The following is a 22,523-nucleotide window of genomic DNA, read 5'->3' on the forward strand; positions in this document are numbered from 1 at the left end:
TCCATCGCTTCCAAAAGGGCTCCAAGAGGTTTTTAATGCTTCAAATGTGTGTTTGAATGATAAAAACCGTTGGTGCCCTTTAGGGAGCGATGCCATTCCACTTGCCCTTGAGGTTTTTTGCATGCGGACAGCGACACGAACGAATCAAGAAAGTGTGCTGTGCGCAGCTCCATTGTAAAACGACTGTAGCGAGCTTTACGTTGCGCTTGTGCTCGCATTAAAATTACATGTCATATGTTTTGCACGAATGCTCTTTTTTACATGCGCCAGATTCAAGTAATATTTACCGATTCAAAATAATTCGTTGCATTTTGATTCTTGTGCAACACCAGTGGTCACCGATACCTTGACTATGCGGGCTTCCACATCACCCGACTGCCAAACTTTGATCTCTCGTCCACAGGTCTTCAGAACGCCATTCATGCGTTTAACTCTCATGCCTCTCTATTTACATTCCGTGGGTTATAATGAAGTGAGACAACAAAATGAAGTATTACGGCAGATGCAAAGCCCTTTCCGCAGTCAAGGGAAGCGTCCTTGAATAAGTTATATTGACTGATCTGTTAGACTTTGCGCATGATGTTTTCAATTGTATTATATTTGCAGCCTGTGTAGTTGCCTACTACACCCTCTGATCAAGTGCGGCAACAGATGCCTCTTGCTATGCGACGTGGATGTAGCTATTTCTTTCAGGCTAATGGAAAGTTTTACGAGAGTGAAAGAAACATTGTGAGCATAGTTGCATTTGTAGAGTATTACACTGGGGGTTTCATGTTGAATTGCTCATGTTCTCTGACCTCACGCGCGCAAGTGGAGAAATTTGGCGCACTAGGAAAGGGGAGCAAGAGAGAAGCCAGGAGCGCCACGACCACAAAATAATCACGCGGCGCCTTGTTCGTTCTCCTTCGTGTCACATGCATCATCGCTTCCCTCCTGCCCTCATGTCAATTCTGCAAAAACTTGCACCACAGTTTTTACCGACTAAATTTTCTTTTTTCCTCTCGAAAAGAGAACTCTTGTGCACACCAGCGAATGTTTACTTTAACCTAAACAGTACAAAAACATTGGAAAGGCGGAGGGGTTGTAAGACTTTTTGAGCATATTGTTGTAACGGCTATCGCATTACAGCTTTGCGTTATGAGCTAAACTGTCTGTAAACTTGTCAATGTATCTTTTGCACATTTAAGGCTAGCGAAGTCTCATTTTGCTCTACGAGCTTTGAAATATTGCCATTCATGGGAACACCTGCGAAATTTGTTGACGGAAACGTTTCAGCACTTTTTATAAACTGCTGTATGACAATGTCTATTGAAGGGTCTAAGCCACTTTCGCGAGATTAGTAATAAAGGCAATGGTCGGGAGTGGCTGCCACCCAGTCGATATTTGGAATTTGCGACGAATGTGGCATTCCTGCGCGATGGTTTGCCAGGTTTGTTCGTAAAGCAATGAGCGTTTCGTTTGCAGGTTTGGCTGATGTTTGGAAATACAAGGCGTAAAACTTGTACGGAGATTGCATGCTTCAACAACTACAAATGGGCAGCATGGAAGTGGGCACTGATGAAGAAGAAAGAAAAGCAGCCTCCGAATGAGTAACACCCACATCAGAGACTACCGATATACCTTTTCCGAATATTTGCTCGCTGACCCAGCGCCTTTTGTTCCCCGACTATAACGCGCAAGTCACGTATTGATCTAGTTAATTTGCCTTCAGATGGCGAAGAGTAAGAAGAGAGCGTCGCTCCATTCCAAGTTGATAAAGACGCGCATAACACTAAAGACAAACTAATTGATCCTAAACTCAGTCATACACAGTTGATCCTAAACTGAGCCGTTCACCGCTGACCAAATTCTCCGCAAGCTGCAACCGCCGTAACGAGGCTGACAAGCATTCTTCGTGGCTGCACCTACCTGCTGCGCATCCCCATTGCATGCCCTGCTGCCCTGCCGCGAATCAAGATTCCAGGAGCGTCACGTGTTGTCAGCGCCTAGTTAAAGACGGAACACAGTGACACCGTCACCATTTTAGCGATCCGCACAGCCCAGACCCAGTCGAAACGGCAGAAAAGGCTCAACCGTCTTTCTGTCCCATTTCAGGTACTCACGGCTAATTTTATTATATTGTCATTCGACCAAAAAGGGCTACTGCGGATCGCTCGTGTGGTATTCACTATGCCGACAAATGTGGAGCTCGAAAAAGAAATTAAGTCCCTAAAGGCGTCACTTAAAGAGTTGACGGATGAGCTTCACACAGCACTTGCTCTCAGCGAGAAAAAAGTATTATCTCAGAACAAGGAAATTCGAGAAACACAAAACATCCTCACGTTTTTGAGCACGGAGTATGACAGCATTAAAGCTGAACGAAACGCAGTTCTTGCTGGGAGCAAAGCTCTGAAAAAAGAAAATGAGGAATTGAAAAAATCAAATGCTTACCTGACAAGGGAAATCACACAGTTGGAACAATATTCTCGCTTGAACAATCTTGAGATACATGGCATGCCAAATGCTATAGACGAAAACCCTGTACAACTAGTAGATGATATTGGCACAAAAGTAGAATGCCCTGTTGCCCTAGCAGACATTGACACCGTTCACAGAGTGCCCACTGCTAATAACTCGAGAGTAAATAATATTATAGCTCGGTTTGTCTCGAGAGACAAAAAGAACGATTTCCAGAAAAGAGCTAAGAAAGCTCGACTAACTGCGAAGGATCTCGGCAAAAGCAAGGATCCGAGCCAAGTGTTCTTTGACGACCACCTAAGTCCGCAAAACAAGACACTCTTTTCTGAAGGGCTTAAGTTGAAGAAAAGCAAGCAATGGCAGTTCCTGTGGACGGACCAATGTGTCATAAAAGCCAGAAAAACAACAACCAGTCCAGTCCACAAGATCAGATCACCAGATGACCTACACGTCATCACATAAGAAGAAGCTTCAGTAACAGACAAGAAAAAAAATTGCCAAGATGGCGTTCGAGCTTCTAGAACCGCGAGAATTTAGTAACCAGTTATCTGGTTCATCCGGTTTATCATTACTACATCTGAACATAAGGAGCCTACAGAGACATTATGACGAATTCGTTGATCTTTGTGCTACACTACCTCACACGTTTCACTTCATTGCTTTATCAGAAACCTGGTTATCTGAAAACACGTGTCAAGCTTACCCACTCCCCGGCTATCATCTTGAACTAGCTTGTAGACGAAGCTTATCAAGCACTAAAGGTAGCGAAACTGTGCATTGGGGTGTAGCTCTTTACGTAAGAAACGATGTGATATACAGAGTTAGAACGGATATAGCTTTCAAAACTACATGGTGCGAAATGCTTGTTGTCGAAGTACTTTCGGATAGAGCAGCCAAAGGCCTTGTACCGCGTAAAAATAAACACACAGTAGGTGTGGTTTACAGGTCTCAACAAAAAAAAATAAAAATGAGTTTCTTGCTGAATTAGATCAGTGGCTTAATAGGAACATAAAGTACACTCAAATAATTTTATTGGGTGATATCAACATTGATGTTAATGGAACCGATATTTATGACTACACAGACTAGCTAACGAGTTACGGGTTACAACAGTTAATCAAATTGCCAACACTCATTACTAACTCAAGACAGAGCACATTAGATCACATAATCACAAACATATCTGACATGAAGTTCTCTAATGGAACACTGGCATCTGACATTACCGATCATCTGCCTGTCTTCGCAACCATGCCATCGAGTAATCAGTCACGTGCTCCACAGAAGCGAATAACATACAATCATGAAATCATTTTTAATGCCCTAATGAAAGAAAATTCGCACTCTGTGTATTCAGCAGATACCAGTGACAAAAAATATGAACAGTTCATGAAGATATTTATTAGCTGTAAAAAACTAGGTGAACGTGTTTCTGTGGTATCGAAAAGAAACATAAAGCGAAAACCGTGGCTAACACCTGGCATTTTGAAGTCGATAAATCACAAGGATACCATGTATCGGAAATTAAAACGGAAACCACACAATATCAGTTTAGAAAACAGGTATAGGACATACAAGAAAAAACTTGAAAGCCTAATCATGATTTCTAAACCAAATTATTTTCACGCTAAAGTTACACAAGCTCATTGTGACTCAAATGCTACATGGAAAGTGATAAACACCGTCCTAAACACGACCAACACAAACGCTATATGTGGAATGCTGGTAAATGACACAATAGTAAGTGACCCCTCTATCATTGCTGAAAGCTTCAACAGCTACTTCACGAGACTAACCAGTAATTTAGTCGTAAGTGATTCACATAAATCACGAGAAGACAAGACAACAATAAGCACCCCTTCCAGTTCTCTTTTTCTAAGGCCCACCGATCCCCATGAAGTGAGGAGTGTAATTTTGGCGTTAAAGAACACTTCTTCAATGAGTCTAGACTTGTTGCCAGTATCACTGCTAAAGCATTGTTCGACTATAATTTGTGAATCCCTATCACATATCATTAATGAAATGTTCACTTCGGGATCATTTCCGACGCTATTAAAGATTTCCAAGGTTATGCCTGCATTTAAGAAAGGAGATAAGTTAAGTATGTCAAATTACCGACCAATATCCGTTTTGTCCCCGTTTTCTAAGGTTTTTGAGAAGGTAACACTATCCCGACTAGACAAGTATTTCACAGCCTAGAACATTTATGCTAAAGAACAATAATAAACATAGATAGAAAGTTATTAACTATGGGTATTTTCATGGACCTAACCAAAGCTTTCGATCTTGTGAACCACGACATACTGCTGCAAAAGCTTGAAAGGTATAACATTCGTGGAGCACCGTTAAGCCTAATTAGCACGTATCTCAGGAACCGGCAGCAGTGTGTGATGGTCAACATCACCTCATCTGAAAGAGTAACTAACAGTGGAATTCCCCAGGGATCCATTTTGGGCCCTTTTCTTTTCTGTCATACATAAACGATTTACCTGACTATCTCTCAGAAGACTGCATTTTATACGCAGACGACACCAATATCTTCCTGACTGCTCAAACGGAAACTGAGCTTTACAAAAAAGGTAACGACGTCCTGCAAAAGCTATCTAAGTGGCTTCAAATTAATTGTCTTCTCGCAAACACAAAGAAAAGTAACTATATAGTCTTCATTGCCAAAAAGACCCGATTAATGAATACTACGTCGTCGAACTTCAACAGCTTTCCTTTGAAACGGGTTATAATGAGACAAAATTTCTCGGCGTCTACCTCGACAGCCAACTAAAGTGGCATAAACACATTCATGAAACAACGCTATCCATATATAAGAAAATCCCAATATTATATAAACTGCGTTACATTTTTCCTTTGCACACCCTTCGCACTCTTTATATCAGCTTTATACATACACACATTACATATGCTGTTACCATATATGGCCTCACATACCCCAGCACATTATTGCCAATTATGGCTGCACAAAACGCAGCACTCCGAGCTATTCTCTTTCTAAAAAGAACGGATTCAATGACGTTCGCATACCCATTACTTAACATTGTTCCTGTGAAACACTGCATTGATTATCACGTTCTCATTTTACTATATAAAATCATGCACAAAATCATACAGTGTCTCTCAGTAAAAATTGCTTACCAAAATACCCCCTACCCAATACGATCAGTGACCTCCAATAGTTTAACCATTCGAAAATCTCGCATTAATTATGGATCATTTACATTCACACATACCGCATCATATCTTTGGAACAAACTACCCACAGACCTAACAGAACCACAGTCATTTACTTGTTACAAAGCTAACCTACGTTCTTTTATGCTCTCGTCCCTTCTCTGATGTCCCATATTCACAGCGTCATACACTTTTCTCACCCGCTCTGTGTTTGTATAACAGAATATCACATAAGGGCCCCCTTCACAACTCCTACGCGAGTTACGGGGCCCTGCCTTTATACCACACCTGATGTGTCATCTTCATGTGGATAATAAAGTTTTTTGATTGATTGATTTTGATTGAATGAACAAACGCTCCTTACAGTTGCTGACGGCATGTTTGCAGTCGAGGCGCCTGCATATATTGACACCTTATTGTCAGGGTCACCCTGCTTCCATGTCCCCATTAAAATAACGCTCCCCCCCCCCTCGCCGACCACTTCCGTACAGCACGAGTCCTTATCTGCGGTGCACTCGTCCGACGCTCTTTGGCCCACAATATACTTGTCGCCCCATAGGCCGAGGCCTGTAGCGTCGAAGACCTCGGCAGCCAGATAGCGAATACGACCAACCGTTTGCCTGGAGAGAGGCGTTGTTAAGTGCTCACACAATTTGTATCCTCTAGCGCGGCCTTATCTCAGTACCGCCCTGCAATGGCTCGCAGGTCATCTTATGTTGTTTTAGCGTGCACTCGGCCCGGTTGTAAAAGCCTCCACAGAAAGGCGGTCGCACATGCTTATCGTAGCTCGCGTCGCGGTCGAGTACACTTTTTAGACGTGCGTAGAAACTGAGACAATGACCCAACGAAAATTCACGAGAAAACTGGCTTTTTCTTTTCATTACTGAGAACTTCGGATTTCTCAATATAGATTGTTTATAACAATGTTCTTCACACTTATGTAATTGCTTTCATTTTTTTAATTTGTGATCTCGGTGATATATATTTTTGTCATTTCTTGTCCGTACATTAATGCTTGCAGCTCTGATGATCTTCGTATAGGAGGTTACCCTGGTGAGTTAAGTTCCTAATGGAAAAAAATGTTTGTTACGCCAGAACGCATAAATACTTAGAGGTCATAATAAAGAGACACCTCTCCGTATGTGGCGGGTCTATATGTGCCCCAATGTTGTCTATATAGTCTCCATACGTGGCCGGTCCCTACAGATTATACTCCTGCCACCTCTTTGGTGCTTGGCCTGACCAAAAATTTCAACTTACAATTCGGACAAAAGCAGAGTGCTCTTCAACGGCTCTAAAGCCTCTCTTCATGCTGAACGAAAAATACAAGGGAGCGTGTAATATTTTTATTCATAAACTCCGTTTGAAAGATTTAATGGCGCGAGCATCGTCATCTTGACGCCTACGCCGGGACACTGACTGCCGAAGTACGGGGCATCCTCGCAATCAATTGTCTTTACGGCAGAACAAAAGTCACGCAAGCTACGTGGCATGCGTTACAAGAAATGGTCTATATATGTACATGCTAGAGCACTGCACAGGCTCGGGCCTACCCGAAAACCAGGGCCCGGCCCGGCCCATGGATCGGGCCGGGCCGAGTAAAGTAGTTTTCACGGCGGGGCCGGGCCGGGCTCGGGTCTGAAGATCTGGGCTTAGGGCCGGGCCCGGGTTTGAGGTGGCGGGCTCGGGTCGGGCCGGGCTTGGACTTTGGTTAGAGGACACTAAAGTGATACAATGAATCGGTTAACACTGATAAAGTGTACTTTGAAAACTCGAATATAGTTAGTTTCACCATCATAAGGAGAAAATAAAGGGCAAAGTTCCATCTTTTTTTTTTATTTCGCGTTGAAATCTCCGCGCTTGACGTCACGGATTTCAAACTGTATTTGTCGTATTTTGGGGACATTGGCTAAAAAAAACTGTTTTAAACTTGGCATGTTAAGTCTTTGGCCCTCTCAGATGCCAATGAACTTAACTTTTACCGATTAGGAACTACGTAGATCCCAGTAGAAGCCGTCAGAATCTATGACGTCATGGTGTTTGTTGCACGATTTCAAGGTGGCGTCGGCACCCGCATTTTCTTTTTGCACGTGTTCTCGCTTACCAATACTCTTGTCTTGTGCGTACATATACGTTTCACATTTCATATCGATAAAGCTTTTTGTTAATGTAGGGCAAGCTATTCGGAGAAGTTTTTTGAGCGACAAGTACTGATCTTTTGCTTCTTGCATATGGGGGTACTTGATTTATCTGAAACGGGCGAGCTAAAAGTAAATAGACCAGGCGCTTACATCGTCAACATGTCGCTATTCTTTATTTTATTTGCATTCGTTATTATTTTATATCCAAATGCTATTCTGTAGACAAAGTAATATATGTAATATAACAAATTTATACCTACAACTTACCATCGCAAGTGCGATCACGGAGCTCCAAGGCGGGGAAACGTTCTTGAACGTTCTAGCCCTCCACTAAAACGAAAAGACTGCCCGCTATAGTCTCGTTCCAAAGAATCCTTATGAAGACATTCTTTTTCTGTGGCTCCGTCTCGGCTCCCAGAGGCCATGTGACGTGACATGGACATGTACAGCCTGCTTTGACTGCCCACAATGTTATCATCTGAGCTTCCGTCTTGTTCCGCTGTATCAGGGGTCTCAAACTCACCTCAGCTAACGAGCTGCATTCACGAAAGTTTACTTCCGCAAGGGCCAGGACAGTGACGAAGGTAGGAGTGGAGCGGGAGGAAGGAATAGGCTGTACCAGATGTCAGCTAGCGTTGCTATTTGAAAGATCTTTTTAATATTTCATATATGGGTCATTTCCGAAGGGTATTTGCCGGCTGGATTCCGCCAACATATCGATACCTATCTCCAAAATGACTCAAATCTGGACGCCAATTATGCTATAGAGTTTTGTTTCGCGGTTGTGTATTAACGCATGAACGAAAAAAATGATTTAGCCCTTTCATCCTGTGTAGCTCAAGAACGTACTTATAAAGAAAATAAAAAGAATGCGATGAACAGAGTCATGTGCGGGTCGTAGGCCGCTAGCGAGAGGTCCGCGGGCCGCATGCAGCCCGAGGGCCGCGTGTTTGAGACCCCCGCACTTTATAGTGCGAGAGGTACATGATACTGCCACAAGAGCATTGGAATGTGCAGGAATAGCATAAGTCATTAAGCAAGGCGTGGGGCAAAGTGTATTCGCTTGACGAAATATCTGGCTTGAAATAAGACAATCACAAATTCTATGCCGGGTGACGTCACCCTACCTCGAATCATGTGCACCCAATTAGTAATCACCGAGAAGCTTATTCGAACCTTTATTAACAAACTGAAACAAACCCCAAAAATAGGTCGCAATCAGTTCGTCCACCTACTGCCACTTAGGGTTAACAGCGCAAAAATAACACACGGCGGACAGGAAAAAGATGAGACAAGCGCTGCTTCCAACTGAATTTTTATTGACAAGAATGCTCTAATATATACCCGGGTGAACAGAACACAATCGGTTACAGAAGGTCCGCCGTGTGTTATTTTTGCGCTGTTAACTCTAAGTATGCACAAGCAACTAGCCCAGTCAGCCACTTTATTAACCTACTGCCAGTCCTACCAGCGTAGTGCAATGGCCACCTTTTACCGGTGCAACATCGTTAGGAAGGTATACACCATTATAATATGGAAAAAAAGAGCCTCGTGCAAGCAGTGCATAACAAACACTGCTGTCCCAAATTTGCTCCAGTGGTGGAAGCTAAGAACTACGACTGCCGGCGCCTTCACATTTCGCAAGGCAGATGTGCGCCCCTGCGGCTGGCAAAAGCAGAGCAAGAAACTTTAGCGCGGAAGGGCATGTGACGCAACGGCTCATGGTGTGCTTAAAGTGGAATCTCTTTGTAATTTGATTTTCTGTACAATAATGTGCGAACAAATAAACTATAAACTATGCCACAAAACTTATAGACTGTATATAATAGCAGTGGTGTGATATATGAAAAGAATGCTATGACATATAGTTTCTCTCTTTCCATTCGGCTTCTTATACGTATTTCCAAAGTGCACGTGGTGCGCGTGGTTCGTTATAATTTTTATCTAGGCTAGTGTATTTAGAACAGAGGTAATAAATTTGAGTTTTTTCATCTATTTCTCTTGCTGTGGCAAGGTTCTACTATGCTGAAGACATGTGTGCTACATATCCAGAAGGGTGCACGGTCGGCTTTGTCCTTACAGCATCCTTTAAAGGGACACTAAAGGAAAAATTGATTTTCCTCGTGTTAGTAAATTACTCAATTCCAAAACCACCTCGCTCGCTGCGAGAAGACGCATGGGGAGCGAGAAAACGCGCAAGAAGAAATTACGGGTGGTGACGCCCCCTCGGAATTCTCGCATCAAACGCCGGAACGTCATAGATTTTCACGGCGTCTGCTAGGTCCTAGACAGTTCCTAAACGGTAAAAGGTAAGTGCAATGTCTTCTGAAGGGGCCATAGACTTGACACACGACATTTTAGGAAATTTAGTGAAGTCAAAGTTGCCAAAATACGAAAAATACGCTTTGAAATGCGTGTTGCCACGCGTGAAATTTTTGGCGCGAAAGTTAAAAATGACACTATGACCTTGATTTACTCCTTTAATAATTCATTTGTGTTTATGAAATTAACGACCTTAAATTTCTCAGAGTACAATTTATCAATCTAAATCGATTCACTGTTTCACTTTAGTGTCCATTTAAATTTCAATAGAGAGCGCAATAAAAACAAAGTGAACGTTCTGTTCTCTATCCCCTCGTTTTATTGCGCTCCTTATCAAAACTGAACTCATTCTGCAAATCACTTCTCTTCCTAGAATATCTGCTTCAAAGCGCTCTTGATGATCCGGACTGTATTTGCAGAAAATTAGGTACAGTATACCATTGCCGAACAAATGTTCATCGTACGCAATATGCCCGCTCAACTGTTTCCACGGTGAGCCCCTTTTTACAAGAAAGTACCGTAGGTTAATGTATCCTTGCTAGCGAAGCATGTGCCAAGCATGCGTAGATATCTGCCATTTAAAACGCCTTCCGGTTGATTCTATGTTCGGGCAACACCACCTAGATTATTTGCTCGGGCCCCTGTCGGGCTCGATCTGTGGTCGGGCCAGGCCGGGCCGGGCCGGGCCGAGTAGGCGAAATTTTTAGGGGCGAAGCTCCTTATGCCGTGGGTCTGTCCATCCTTCGTTTGTTTGTTTGTAGTAACCACTAGATGTGCTCACTAGATGGCGTTGGTGGCGCTCGCTCCTGGATGGCCACATCCAGGAGCTCGACGGTTACACTGACCACAATGGGAGGCTCTTGTTAGAGATGACCCAGGAGCTTTCCCTTGAAATCGCAAACCTCAGAGCAGACTGCGAGGGCACGTATACGTGGTGCGCACGGGGCCTGAGCTCATGCATCGACTATGCCCTTGTGTCACCAGGTCTTGGCAAGAGCCTCCGGAATGTGCATATTGATGAGGAAGGCCGGCACAGTTTGGGTAGTGACCATAATCGCCTCAGGCTGCAGTTTGAAGCATCTCCTTGGCGTCAAAAGGTGAAGAAACACGAGCCTGCTACGCGGTTTCTCCCCGACGCGGCCTACGAGGAAGTGGCCAACGAATTTGAACTATGCCCCGGCCGCGAACAAGCAGATACCTATGAGCAGTACATTGCCCAGCTCCGCCAGATCATGCGGAAACACGAGAAGATTGTCAAGGCGCGTCGAGGGTTTAGCAGAAAGAGTTGGTGGGATGGGGAGGTCCAAGCAGCAATAAAAGCCCGCCGAACCGCCAACCGATGTCACCGCCAGTGTGTAAAGAGGCCCCACAGCGCGGATGTCCAGGCGTCATGGCAGGAATATCTGCGGCGAAAACGGGAGATGCAGGCTATCACACAACGGAAGATAGCAGAAGCCAATCACAAGACGCTCCATGCAATCAAGTCTGCAGGCAGAGGAGCAGCGGCCAAATTCTGGACATATGTCTCTCGGCTCGATGGCAAAGCAACACAACCGGAAATTCGCACAGAATCATCGGGGGACAAGACCACAGATCTCCACCGAGCCTTAACCGACCATCTTCACCAACTGTACGCGCAGCCACACCCCAGTACACATACTGAACTCCCCTGCCCAGATGTCTCAGAACCGACTGGCACAGGCCACCAGAAGTGGACAGTGGCAAGGAGCGCCATTGACAGGGCTATCTCCAAGATAGGTGCCCGCACTGCTCGGGGCTTCGACGGCATTCCTGCAGGGCTGGTGAAACGCCTCGGTGCTGGTGCACGGGCCCAGCTGGCCGATTTCTTCAGCGAAATCCTAGCTGGTGGCCCTATACCAAGTGACTGGCTACGTGGCAAAGTAATCCTGCTCCCGAAAAGGGGGGGAGACCCCGGCCTCCTACGAGACTACAGGCCGCTCACAATCACAAGTGTTGTGTACCGAGTGTTCGCACAAGTTCTCAAGGTCTGGATGACTACGTGGGCCGAAGAGGGTGGTCACCTCACGGAGTTACAGAACGGTTTTCGACGAGACCGACGGCTGGAGGACAACCTTTTTGTCCTGACCCAATGTATAGAGGTTGCACGAAAGGAGGAACGGGGACTGATTGGCTGCTTCCTAGATGTGTCAAAGGCCTATGACAGTGTACCACACGAGCTATTACTACAGCATCTAGAGGCACTTGGGATGCCGCCCACATGGACTGGATTACTCGGACGCCTGTATAGAGATAGCTCTGTTGTGGCCACCCTAAACGGAGCCTACTCAAGTGAGGTGAGGGTGGGCAAGGGATTAAAACAAGGCTGCCCTCTTTCACCCTTACTCTATATGTTGTATACCGCCGGTGTAGAGCGCAAAATACTAGCCTCTGGGGTGGGCTTTGTGGTGGAGCGCATAAGCGATGGGCTCAAAGAACAGCAAACCCTGCCGGGACTCGTATTCGCTGACGACATTGTGCTGCTGGCGGGAAACAGTGGCGACCTGCAGACCCTCGTTACCAGCTGTGCCGAAGCCATGGCGCCACTGGGACTGCAGTTCAACACGAAGAAATCGGCGGTGGTCAACTTCTCTGGCCCGGGGCTTCCTGGTTTGCTGACACTGCCAGATGGAGGACTGCTGCCCGAAGCACCTGAGTACCGATACCTCGGGGTGAACTTCTGGGCACAAGTAGATTATACAGCAAACCACGAGAGGAACTTGAGACAAACATCCCAGAGGGCCGGCCAAGTACTCCGTAGGAGGTGCCTGTGGGGTTTCAACCGCCCCATTATGGTGCGCGAACTATGGAAGGCGGTACACGTGCCGGCGCTGACTTTCGCTAATGCAGTGATTTGCCCCGCTGCGCAGACCCGGGAGTGGCTTGAACGCAGTCAGCGCGCCGTGGGACGACTGGATCTGGGGTGCCACGGCAACGTTGCCAACGAGGCAGTCCAGGGTGATTTGGGTTGGTCCTGTTTCGAAGCGCGGGAAGCTCGGAGCAAGCTGTCCTACGAAGGCAGGTTGCGCCTGATGCAGCCACATCGCTGGGCACGGCGAATATTTGATTATGTTCACCGCAACGGCATCCGCACCAGATGGTCGAAAAGACTGCGGCACCTAAGCAGGAAATACGGCTTCTATGCGAGCCCTGTGCAGGAGGACACCGAGCGTAAGTGGTCCAAAGCAGTGAAGACCCAAGTGCGAATGACGGAGGCTGACACTTGGCGGCGAGACATGGAGGAGAAGAGTACACTGAGGATCTATAGGGAATCCAAACAGGAAATCCATGTCGAACCTCTATTCGACAATAGTGTATCCAGCAGCCTCCTCTTCGAAGCACGAGCCGGCGCTCTCAGAACTCTGGCATATCGCCGGCGCTTTGATGACAGCGTGGGAGATGCAATGTGCCGTGTATGTGGTGCCGACGAGGAGACAATCGAACACTTGGTCATGAACTGCGAGGGCCTCACAACAGCACCTACAGATGGCACCACCTTACAGCAGGCGCTTGGCTTCTCGCCCAACGACGCTCCTGATGGTGGCGGAGTGGCTACGACCAAGAAGCGACTCAGTGAGTGGTGGACAAAGGTGCGCGCACATTGACATGTCGAAGATCTCCTCGTTGAACATGTGCATGTACCGTGGTGGTTAGATGTGTGTGTAGCCACTTATGTGTACGCGCTATCGTTTTTACTTTTTTTCTTTCTTTTTAAGTCCTTAGGCCGGGGCATTGGTTGATGCCCGCCCGTTACAAAGGGTGAGGCCATAAATCCTAATCCTAATCCTAATCCTAATCCATATATATATTGTAGTGGATCATACCAACGAAGTGACTGGGTAGTGGATCATACCAACGAAGTGACTGGCGCGTGAAGGGGAGTCTAGTGAAAGAGAACAAAAAGGATGGAGTTGTGTTGGATCGTGTTTGTCTGAGTTGCTCTTGTACGTTACATTTGGTGGCAGCGGTGACAACGGTAACCCATGCTTACACGGAGCAAGGCTTCCGCGGCGACAGCAATAGTCGGTGGTTCAGCGATGAACCCTATGGAGGACGATACGTCGTCGCCGGCCGTGGGACCTGCTGTCCCGACTACGGAGGGAAGCTTGGCAGAGGCCGCGGGAGCCCCAGTCTCATCAAACATCCCGCCACCCGCACCCCGTCAGCCTCTTCCGTCGGAGTTTGATGTACAGGGCGCACCAACTCACCCTCCACAGTCAAGCACCGGGCCCAGTCTACCTATGGCAGATTGCCTACAAGCCCTGGCTTCACAAGGTGAGGCCGACAGAAGAGCCCTCATGCAAGATTTCGAGACTCGCTTTGCTACTCGCCTGCTATCTCTTGAAACCGCGCTTGCCCAGCGTACCTCCACGGCAGATGACGTCTTCGCAGACCTGGCTGCACGGGTCTCTGTCATCGAGGCACAGTCTAACCGTCAGCAACGCGTGTCTACATCGGTCGAACAAAACAACATCGGTCGAGCTCAGTCTCGGTTTTTTGGAGCACACCTTCCACCACCTACCTTTGATGGTACCACATCGTGGGCAGCATTTCTGGTGCAGTTCGAGTCTGTTGCTACCCTAAACGGCTGGACAGTTCATGACAAAGCCCAGGTGCTCGTTCTGCAGCTCCGTGACGCCGCGGCTGAATACCTCGAGTACATTCCCCAAGGCATCCGCTCGAACTATGAAGCACTGGTGTCGGCGATCGAAAGCGGATTTGGTGACCGTCATCTTCTTCAGCTCTACCTCACACAACTGAAACACGTCCGGCAGGGTCGGCGAGACCTTCAAGAACTCGCTGCTCACGTCGATAGCTTGTCCCGGAAGGCCTTGTCGGGTTGCCCTACCGCAACCATGGACCTTATTGCTGCTAATGCCTTTGTTGACGCCATCAATAGCAGAAACGTCCAGCGCTTCGTCCGCTTCGCTCGTCCGATCGACGTACCATCAGCTGTAGCCGTTGCTCTTGAGGCAGAGATACAAGAACGCTCGCAAGCAGCTGACGGTCCGTACCGGAGGCCAACCTACACGGACCTGCCCTCCGGGGCCCGAAGTTCTCCTGCTCAGCTACACGAGCCTACAGCGATGTTTCGCTGCTACCACTGCAACGACGTTGGGCATTTTGCTCGTAACTGCCCTGGAATGTCCGAGTCGCTGCCAAACCAGGTTGCTCGTGCAAAGTTTCCTTTGGGAAACTACAATGCCGGCCACCGAGGGCAGGACCCCGCATGATGACTGAAGCCCCTCTCCATTCACTTGGCCCCTTCACCGAGATGCCAACTCTGCCGATGAAGCTTGGAGATCTGCCGCAGCGTGTTGAAGCACTTGTGGACACAGGGGCTGCCTTCAGTTTCTCACGTCGAGTTTCTTGTTTGGAAGATTTTCGGTGAACCCTGCACAGGTCGATCGACCCCATCTCGTCCTGGCTCACGGAGCTGCTCTACCTAGCCTAGGCGAAGTCTGCTTGCACTTGGGAAGAAAGCGAGACATCGGTTCCTTGTCGTCCCAAACCTGTGTGTGCCAGTGATCTTAGGCTGTGATTGGTGTGCAGCGTTTGGCGTTCGTTTGCAGTTTAGCGGCACTGATTGCACCATTGACCTGATATCTACCACGTCGATACCACCGCCAGCAACTCTTGAAGCCTCCAATAAAGCTTGTCCTTGGCAGTCGTATTTCCCGTTACATCAAGTCATTTACAGCACTGTTCACAAAGTCTGTTCCGTGCTCGCTGCCAACTACCGCATGATGAAAAGTCTGGTTACTAAATTTTCTTCGCAATTCGGCATTCCAAACACGAGGACGTGTATGGCCGTTGGTGCAAACAGAAGTGAACCCGAAGTTGGAAAATCATCACCTCTTTTGCATCCTGTGATTACGGCAACTTCAGTTACCATACCATTGTCGTCTGCTGCGTGGGTGCCCGTTTACAGCCACGCGAAGTCTTTTGTCGACACGGACATTCTTGTAGAAAGCGCCGTTTGCTCCCGGCCTGGAGGTGAATTCGCAATGCCGCGGGCCCTTCATCACTGTTCCGGCAATACCTTTGCAGTGCTTGTCTTCAATCTGTCCGACAGTAACCTGCGCGTGCCGTCAGACACCGTTCTCGGTACCTGTACCTACCTTGAAGCCCCGTCTGTCGTGGCAGTAGTGCAGCCCGGAGCACCTTCCCCACCAGCTACTTCGCCCTTAGACTGGAATGAATTCAACTTCGGTCCCAACTTAACTCCGTCACAGAAATCGGAGATTCAAGCACTTCTACGAAAATTCCGTAACTGCGTGGCCATGTCACCCAGTGAGCTCGGCCACACTCCCTTGGTGCAGCGCAGAATCAATACCGGCTCTGAAATTCCTATTCGACATCACCCGCGGCGAGTCTCTGCGTCTGAACGCGTAGAAATCGCTAAGCAAGTGGATGACATGCTTAAACGTGGTATCATATCACGCTCGTACAGTCCCTGGTCGTCCCCCGTAGTACTCGTCAGAAAGAAAGACGGCACGATTCGTTTCTGTGTGGATTATCGACGACTAAACAGTGTCACCAAACCGGACGTGTATCCACTGCCTCGTCTTGATGATGCCCTTGACCGCCTGCATGGTGCCAGTTTTTTCACTACGCTGGATCTTCTTTCTGGCTATTGGCAAGTGGAACTAAACCGAAATGACGCTGAGAAGCAATACGTTTTGTTGGGCTAGTTGGTTCATGACTTCTGAAGGAAAAAATTGTAGCGCAAAGCAACACACGGACAGACAGAGGACGGGACTGGCGCTATTTTTGGTAATGGCCCTGCCATTCTTGGCTTGCTGTGACAAAAAAAGAGCCCAGTGTAGGAGAAATATGGCTTAACAATACGTTTTGTTGGGCTAGTTGGTTCATGACTTCTGAAGGAAAAAATTGTAGCGCAAAGCAACACACGGACAGACAGAGAGGACGGTACTGGCGCTATTCCCGTCTAGCGCCAGTCCCGTCCTCTCTGTCTGTCCGTGTGTTGCTTTGCGCTACAATTGTTTCCTTCAGAAGACGCTGAGAAGGCCGCCTTTACAACTCCCGACGGACTATACCAGTTTAACCGCCTGCCATTTGGCCTCTCCAACGCTCCCGCTACATTTCAGCGATTAATGGACCGGGTTCTTGGGCATCTGAAGTGGTCGATGGCTTTGGTTTACTTAGACGACATCATCGTTTATGCTCCTACGTTTCCCGAAGACCTCAGGCGCTTGGAAATGGTCCTGCGTGCTCTACAAGACACTCGTCTTTGCATTAAGCCTTCAAAGGGCTTCTTCGGCTTCTCGGAAGTTACTTACTTGGGACACGTAGTCAGCGCCAAAGGCATCAGCCCTGATCCGACCAAGCTCCAAGCCATCGCATGTATTCCGCCTCCCACCACGGCTAAGCAGCTTAAAAGTTTCCTAGGCTTTGCTTCATATTTCCGGCGCTTTGTTCCTGACTTCACTTCCCGTGCAGAACCTCTCAACGAATTGTTGAAGAAAGAAGTTCGCTGGAAGTGGGGTCCCGATCAAGAAGCTGCCTTCCGCGACCTCCAGGCTGCCCTTCAGGCACCACCGACACTCGCGCATTATGACGAGAATGCGCCGACTATTCTACACACGGACGCCAGCGGGCTTGGCCTCGGAGCTGTTCTAACGAGGACGGCCAGGAGAGGCCGGTCGCTTATGCTAGCCGCCGGCTCAGTGAACCAGAGAGCCGATACCACGCCTCCGAACTTGAGTGCCTAGAAGTAGTTTGGGCAGTCGAAAAATTTCGCCCGTACGTTTATGGCAAAACCTTCACGGTCGTTACCGACAACGTCGCCCTTCGCTGGCTTCAAACAAAAAAAGACCTCAACGCTAAGTTAGCCAGGTGGGCTCTAAAGCTGCAAGATTATACCTTTTCCATTGTCCATCGGAGTGGCGCTCGCCATCAGGACGCTGACTACCTTTCTCGCCACCCGACAGCTCTCAACAGCACCTCGCCCGTCACCGCAGTGCTTGATTTACGCGCCACACAGCCACAAGACGCAGAAATCCTCGATATAATCCAGCGGTTGTCCGGGGAAGTACGCACTCCCAAGCGTCGTCGTGAAAGTCTCGCTGCGTCTTATGTCGTCCGAGATGGAATCCTTTTTCACCGAAATCATCGGGATGGGTCGTGTGTGCCTGTCGTGCCTGCAGCCATGCGACAATCGGTGCTGTTCATGTGCCATGACACCCCGACTGCCGGTCACCTCGGGCTTCACATGACGCTGGCACGCATCAAAGAGAGGTTTTGGTGGCGGCGCATGCAGACCGACGTCTCCCGCTACGTTTTGTCGTGCACGGTCTGTCAGGCACGGAAGGCCGTCACAAATCTGCCACCGGTCCCCATGCAACCTATTCATCCTCCGGAAACGCCTTTTGAGATAGTGGGACTTGACCACATGGGCCCGTTTCCACGTACGTCGCGCGGCAACAGGTTCCTCATCGTTGCCACGGACTATCTCACGAAGTGGACCGAAATCAGGGCCGTCCCTAACTCTTCGGCGCAGCACGTCCTCACGTTAATAAACGAGTGCATCGTTTTTCGACACGGTACACCACGCTTGCTCATCACCGACCGCGGCACGGCCTTCACGTCGCGTGCATTCAGAAACCTATTGAATAACCATGGAATTCAACATGCAGCGGCCACCCCTCAGCACCCACAAACAAACGGTCTGGTGGAACGTACAAACCATACCATAAAGGACATACTGTCGTCGTACGTGAGTCCTAGTCATGACAACTGGGACGAATAGGTTGCCGCAGCTGTCTTCGCCCTCAATACGTCACAGCAGGAAATCACACGGGAGTCACCGTTCAAACTTGTCTATGGAAGGACGCCAAGGCTTCCGCAAGAGAGTTTCTTTGGTTTGAACACAACGGCGCACCACCGTCCGGACGACACCAGTACTGCGGAGCTCCTTCGGAAGGCTCGCTTTAGAGCGCACCTGGCCATAGCGCATCACCAGGCGAAATTCCGCTCGCCTTCCCTTGAGAATTACACGCCTTTCAAACCGGGAGACCTAGTGCTGGTTAGACGCACCCAGCGTGCTCCACAGCGCTGCCAGAAGTTTATTCCCCGGTTTTCGGGTCCATTTCGGGTGGTGAAAGCCCTAGGCCCTGTTACGTTCCGCTTGGAAGTTATTCCAGAACTGGGCACCAAGAGACGAAACCGTGTTTTTCCCGCCCATGCAAGACAGTTCAAACTTTATGTGCCGCGTGATTTTTGTATTCCCGCCTCTTCGTCTTCAAGCTGCGACTCTGGGGGAGAGGGGGTGGCGAATGTAGTGGATCATACCAACGAAGTGACTGGCGTGTGAAGGGGAGTCTAGTGAAAGATAAAAAGGATGGAGTTGTGTTGGATCGTGTTTTTCTGAGTTGCTCTTGTACGTTACAATATATATATATATATATATATATATATATATATATATATATATATATATATATATATAAAAGGATATATATAATTGCATATATTATCGCTAGATGATGCTAGTTTTAATATAGCTGATGACTAAACCTGATGGAACACAAGGCTGCGGAACGGAGGACACGGAAGGCGGCGGCAGCGCGTGCTCGCAGACATAATCCTGAGGTGAGAGCCCTAGAGGCCGAAGCTGCACGTCGACGCCGCGAAGCAGGTCCCGCCGTTCGAGCCCGCGAGGCCGAAGCTGCTCGACAAGCTGCACGGCTGCGGCGCGAAGACTCCGCCGTTCGAGCCCGCGAGGCCGAAGCTGCTCGACAAGCTGCACGGCTGCGGCGCGATGACCCCGCCGTTCGAGCCCGCGAGGCCGAAGCTGCACGGCTGCGGCGCGAATCGGATCTTCAAAATGTGAAGGACCGTGAAGCGGTGAGAAAGCGCGCGTACCGGCAGGCAGAGCCCGAGGCTGTGCGAGCACGTGAAGTGGCTGCAAAACGCATCAGGTGGGCTCTGCCCGAAAGCGCCGACGCGCGCTTCCAGCGGGATTTCCTTGACAACAGTTTCGGCCATAGTTGTGGTGTGTGCGACAGGTTGTGGTTCTCAAACAATCTAGTCACAATATCTTACATCAGGAAGGACCAGGCTGGCGCCAATGCCATCGCCGTGCTGCAGCGCGAGTTCCCCGCCATCAGCGATCACAGTGAGTACAAGATCTGCTCCAGCTGCAAGGATTCGTTGGTGGCGGGGAAGGTGCCTCGGATGAGCGTCACGTATGGCTACATATACCTGGCAAAACCCGAGCACTTGCCCCCGCTCAACCCGGTCGAAGAACGCCTGATCGCTTTACCGTTCATGAGCATCAGGCGTTTGACGCACGGCAGCGGTCAATGCGGCATCAAGGGGCAAGTGGTGAACGTTCCGATAAACGTCCCCAACACGGTTCAGTGCTACCGCGGAACGTTCCGGACGATGCGGCCATCGACGTTCATCTCAAGCGCCACCTCGTTTGTAAACCATCGTATAACAAGGGACTTGTGAAGAAACGTCACGTGCACGAGGGGCTCAAACACCTGGAGCAGTCTCCGCTATACAAGTACCTCAATATGGAAATGGATTGGAATCGCCTCGTGCACATGGACCATGACGGTGACGCGGATGACGACGAGATCGAGCCGGCGCCGGAGGTTACCGACATGGAGTGTGCCCCGAGCATGTCCTATACATGGCCACGAAGGTCATGAGACACAACGTCGCCAATAAGACCATGACGTTCAGGACCAATGCAATAACCAGTGCGTTTACGCGGCAGCAACATGAGAGTGCAGGGCGGGATTTCATGGATGAAGTACTCAACCGAGATCTGGGCTAAATGAAAGGGATACCCAACACGGTGCAGTACTGGCAAGAACGACGAAAGGAACTCTTCGCTATGATTCGCCAGCTGGGTAAGCCGCACGCCTTCCTCACACTCTCTGCCGCGGAACTGCACTGGGACAGGCTCATCGACACGCTGGCGTGCTTGCGAATGGGGCCCGAAGATGTGGCACGAGCAGTGAAAGAACTGAATTGCATGCAACGCGTTGAACTAGTCAACAATGACCCCGTTACGTGTGCAACTTACACACATCGAATCTTCAACGTGATTCCTAACATCCTCAAAGAGAAGCGGTGCTCACCATTCAAGCCGTACTTTGTGGTCGACTTCTTTAAGCGGGTTGAATTCCAACAGCGTGGTAGCGCACACATTCATACCATTCTTTGGCTCGGTAACGCACCACAAGAGGAATTGTCGGGCGACATGCCACGCACCTTTGCTGACACTCGACACCGACTTACTGAAGCGACCTCGGACCCAGTTGCATGCTCACACCCACACGTGCTATAAGCGGGGACGGACAAAATGCAGGTTTGGAGCACCATTCATGCCCAGCAATCAGACGAGGATTGTCGTGCCATTTCCTCCGACCGAGGACGAGGCGGAGAAGGAACATCGCCAGAAATTCAAACAGCGGTACGAAAAGATGCATGAGGCGTTGGAGAGGGTTCTTTCTTTTCGTTGGAAGAGTTTCTGGCTACCTTTAACGTTCAGTCCGACGCAGAATACATGGACATCCTGCGGGCTGCGGGCTGTCCATGTCCAACTTATGACATTCCATTCAATCCCTGGATCGCCAAAGTGCTAGATTCAACATGGATCTCCAAGTAAATCTGGATCACTACGCCTGTGCCACGCATGTCGTCGACTACGTCAACAAGGCAGATTGTAGCATGTCCAACTTACACAAGGCCGTGATGCAGATTCTTGACGAGAAGCCTGACATGTAGTACTCGGCGGTCGTGCGCTCTTTAGAAGTGACCATGCTCAAGGGGGTCGAGATGTCGGCGCAAGAGGCGGCCTGGTTCCTTTTGGGTCAAGAAATGTCTGAGAAGAGCCGTGAGGTTGTGTACATTCCCACTTGCTACCCCGAGGAACGAGTGCGAGTACGTAAGACCAACGAAGAACTGGCCAAGATCTGCGCCTCATCTACAGACGTTTGGAAGCTTTAACTACAGACGTTTGGAAACAATCTGCGCATGTCTCAAGCCTGTAATTTGGCATAAATGACGGAAACGTGTAAAGGAACGTACCCAGCGAATTTCATTGAGATCCATCGATCTCGAAAAATCGCCGGAGTTGGCCTTTAACCAAAGCCACAACCCTCGCGCGAAACTCTCCGATCATCATAGCAGGAGACTTCAATGCCCCCACCCGTCGTGGGGTTACCCCCAGGCAACGACCAAGGGCACTAACCTCACGCGAGCAGTAGGCGACATGTCCCTCACACTCATAACAGATCACCGATTCCCTACGAGACTAGGCACATAGGTACGCCGCGATACTACACCGGACTTAGGACTCACCTGCACCCTCATAGGCCACACCTGTACCAATACGCAGGAGAACCTCATCATACGCACCGA

General features: G+C 48.8%; 1 protein-coding gene and 1 pseudogene across 1 annotated transcript; both read left to right on the plus strand.

Annotated features, from left to right (window-relative positions):
- The first annotated feature begins 10,972 nt into the window (after positions 1–10,972).
- On the plus strand, positions 10,973–13,726 carry LOC119376610 (uncharacterized). Its single transcript, XM_037646618.1, has one exon. It carries the CDS (start codon positions 10,973–10,975, stop codon positions 13,724–13,726), a length of 2,754 nt encoding a protein of 917 aa, XP_037502546.1.
- Positions 13,727–18,294: 4,568 nt separating this feature from the next.
- LOC125757104 (uncharacterized) lies at positions 18,295–20,803 on the plus strand (annotated as a pseudogene).
- The last annotated feature ends 1,720 nt before the right edge of the window (positions 20,804–22,523 follow it).

The sequence above is a fragment of the Rhipicephalus sanguineus genome, chromosome 1, assembly GCF_013339695.2.
Source record: "Rhipicephalus sanguineus isolate Rsan-2018 chromosome 1, BIME_Rsan_1.4, whole genome shotgun sequence".
Taxonomy (NCBI): Eukaryota; Metazoa; Arthropoda; class Arachnida; order Ixodida; family Ixodidae; genus Rhipicephalus; species Rhipicephalus sanguineus.

Bases quoted from the DNA above. Each gene is read 5' to 3' on its own strand.
- LOC119376610 (XM_037646618.1), top strand. From the start codon at position 10,973: ATGACCCAGGAGCTTTCCCTTGAAATCGCAAACCTCAGAGCAGACTGC.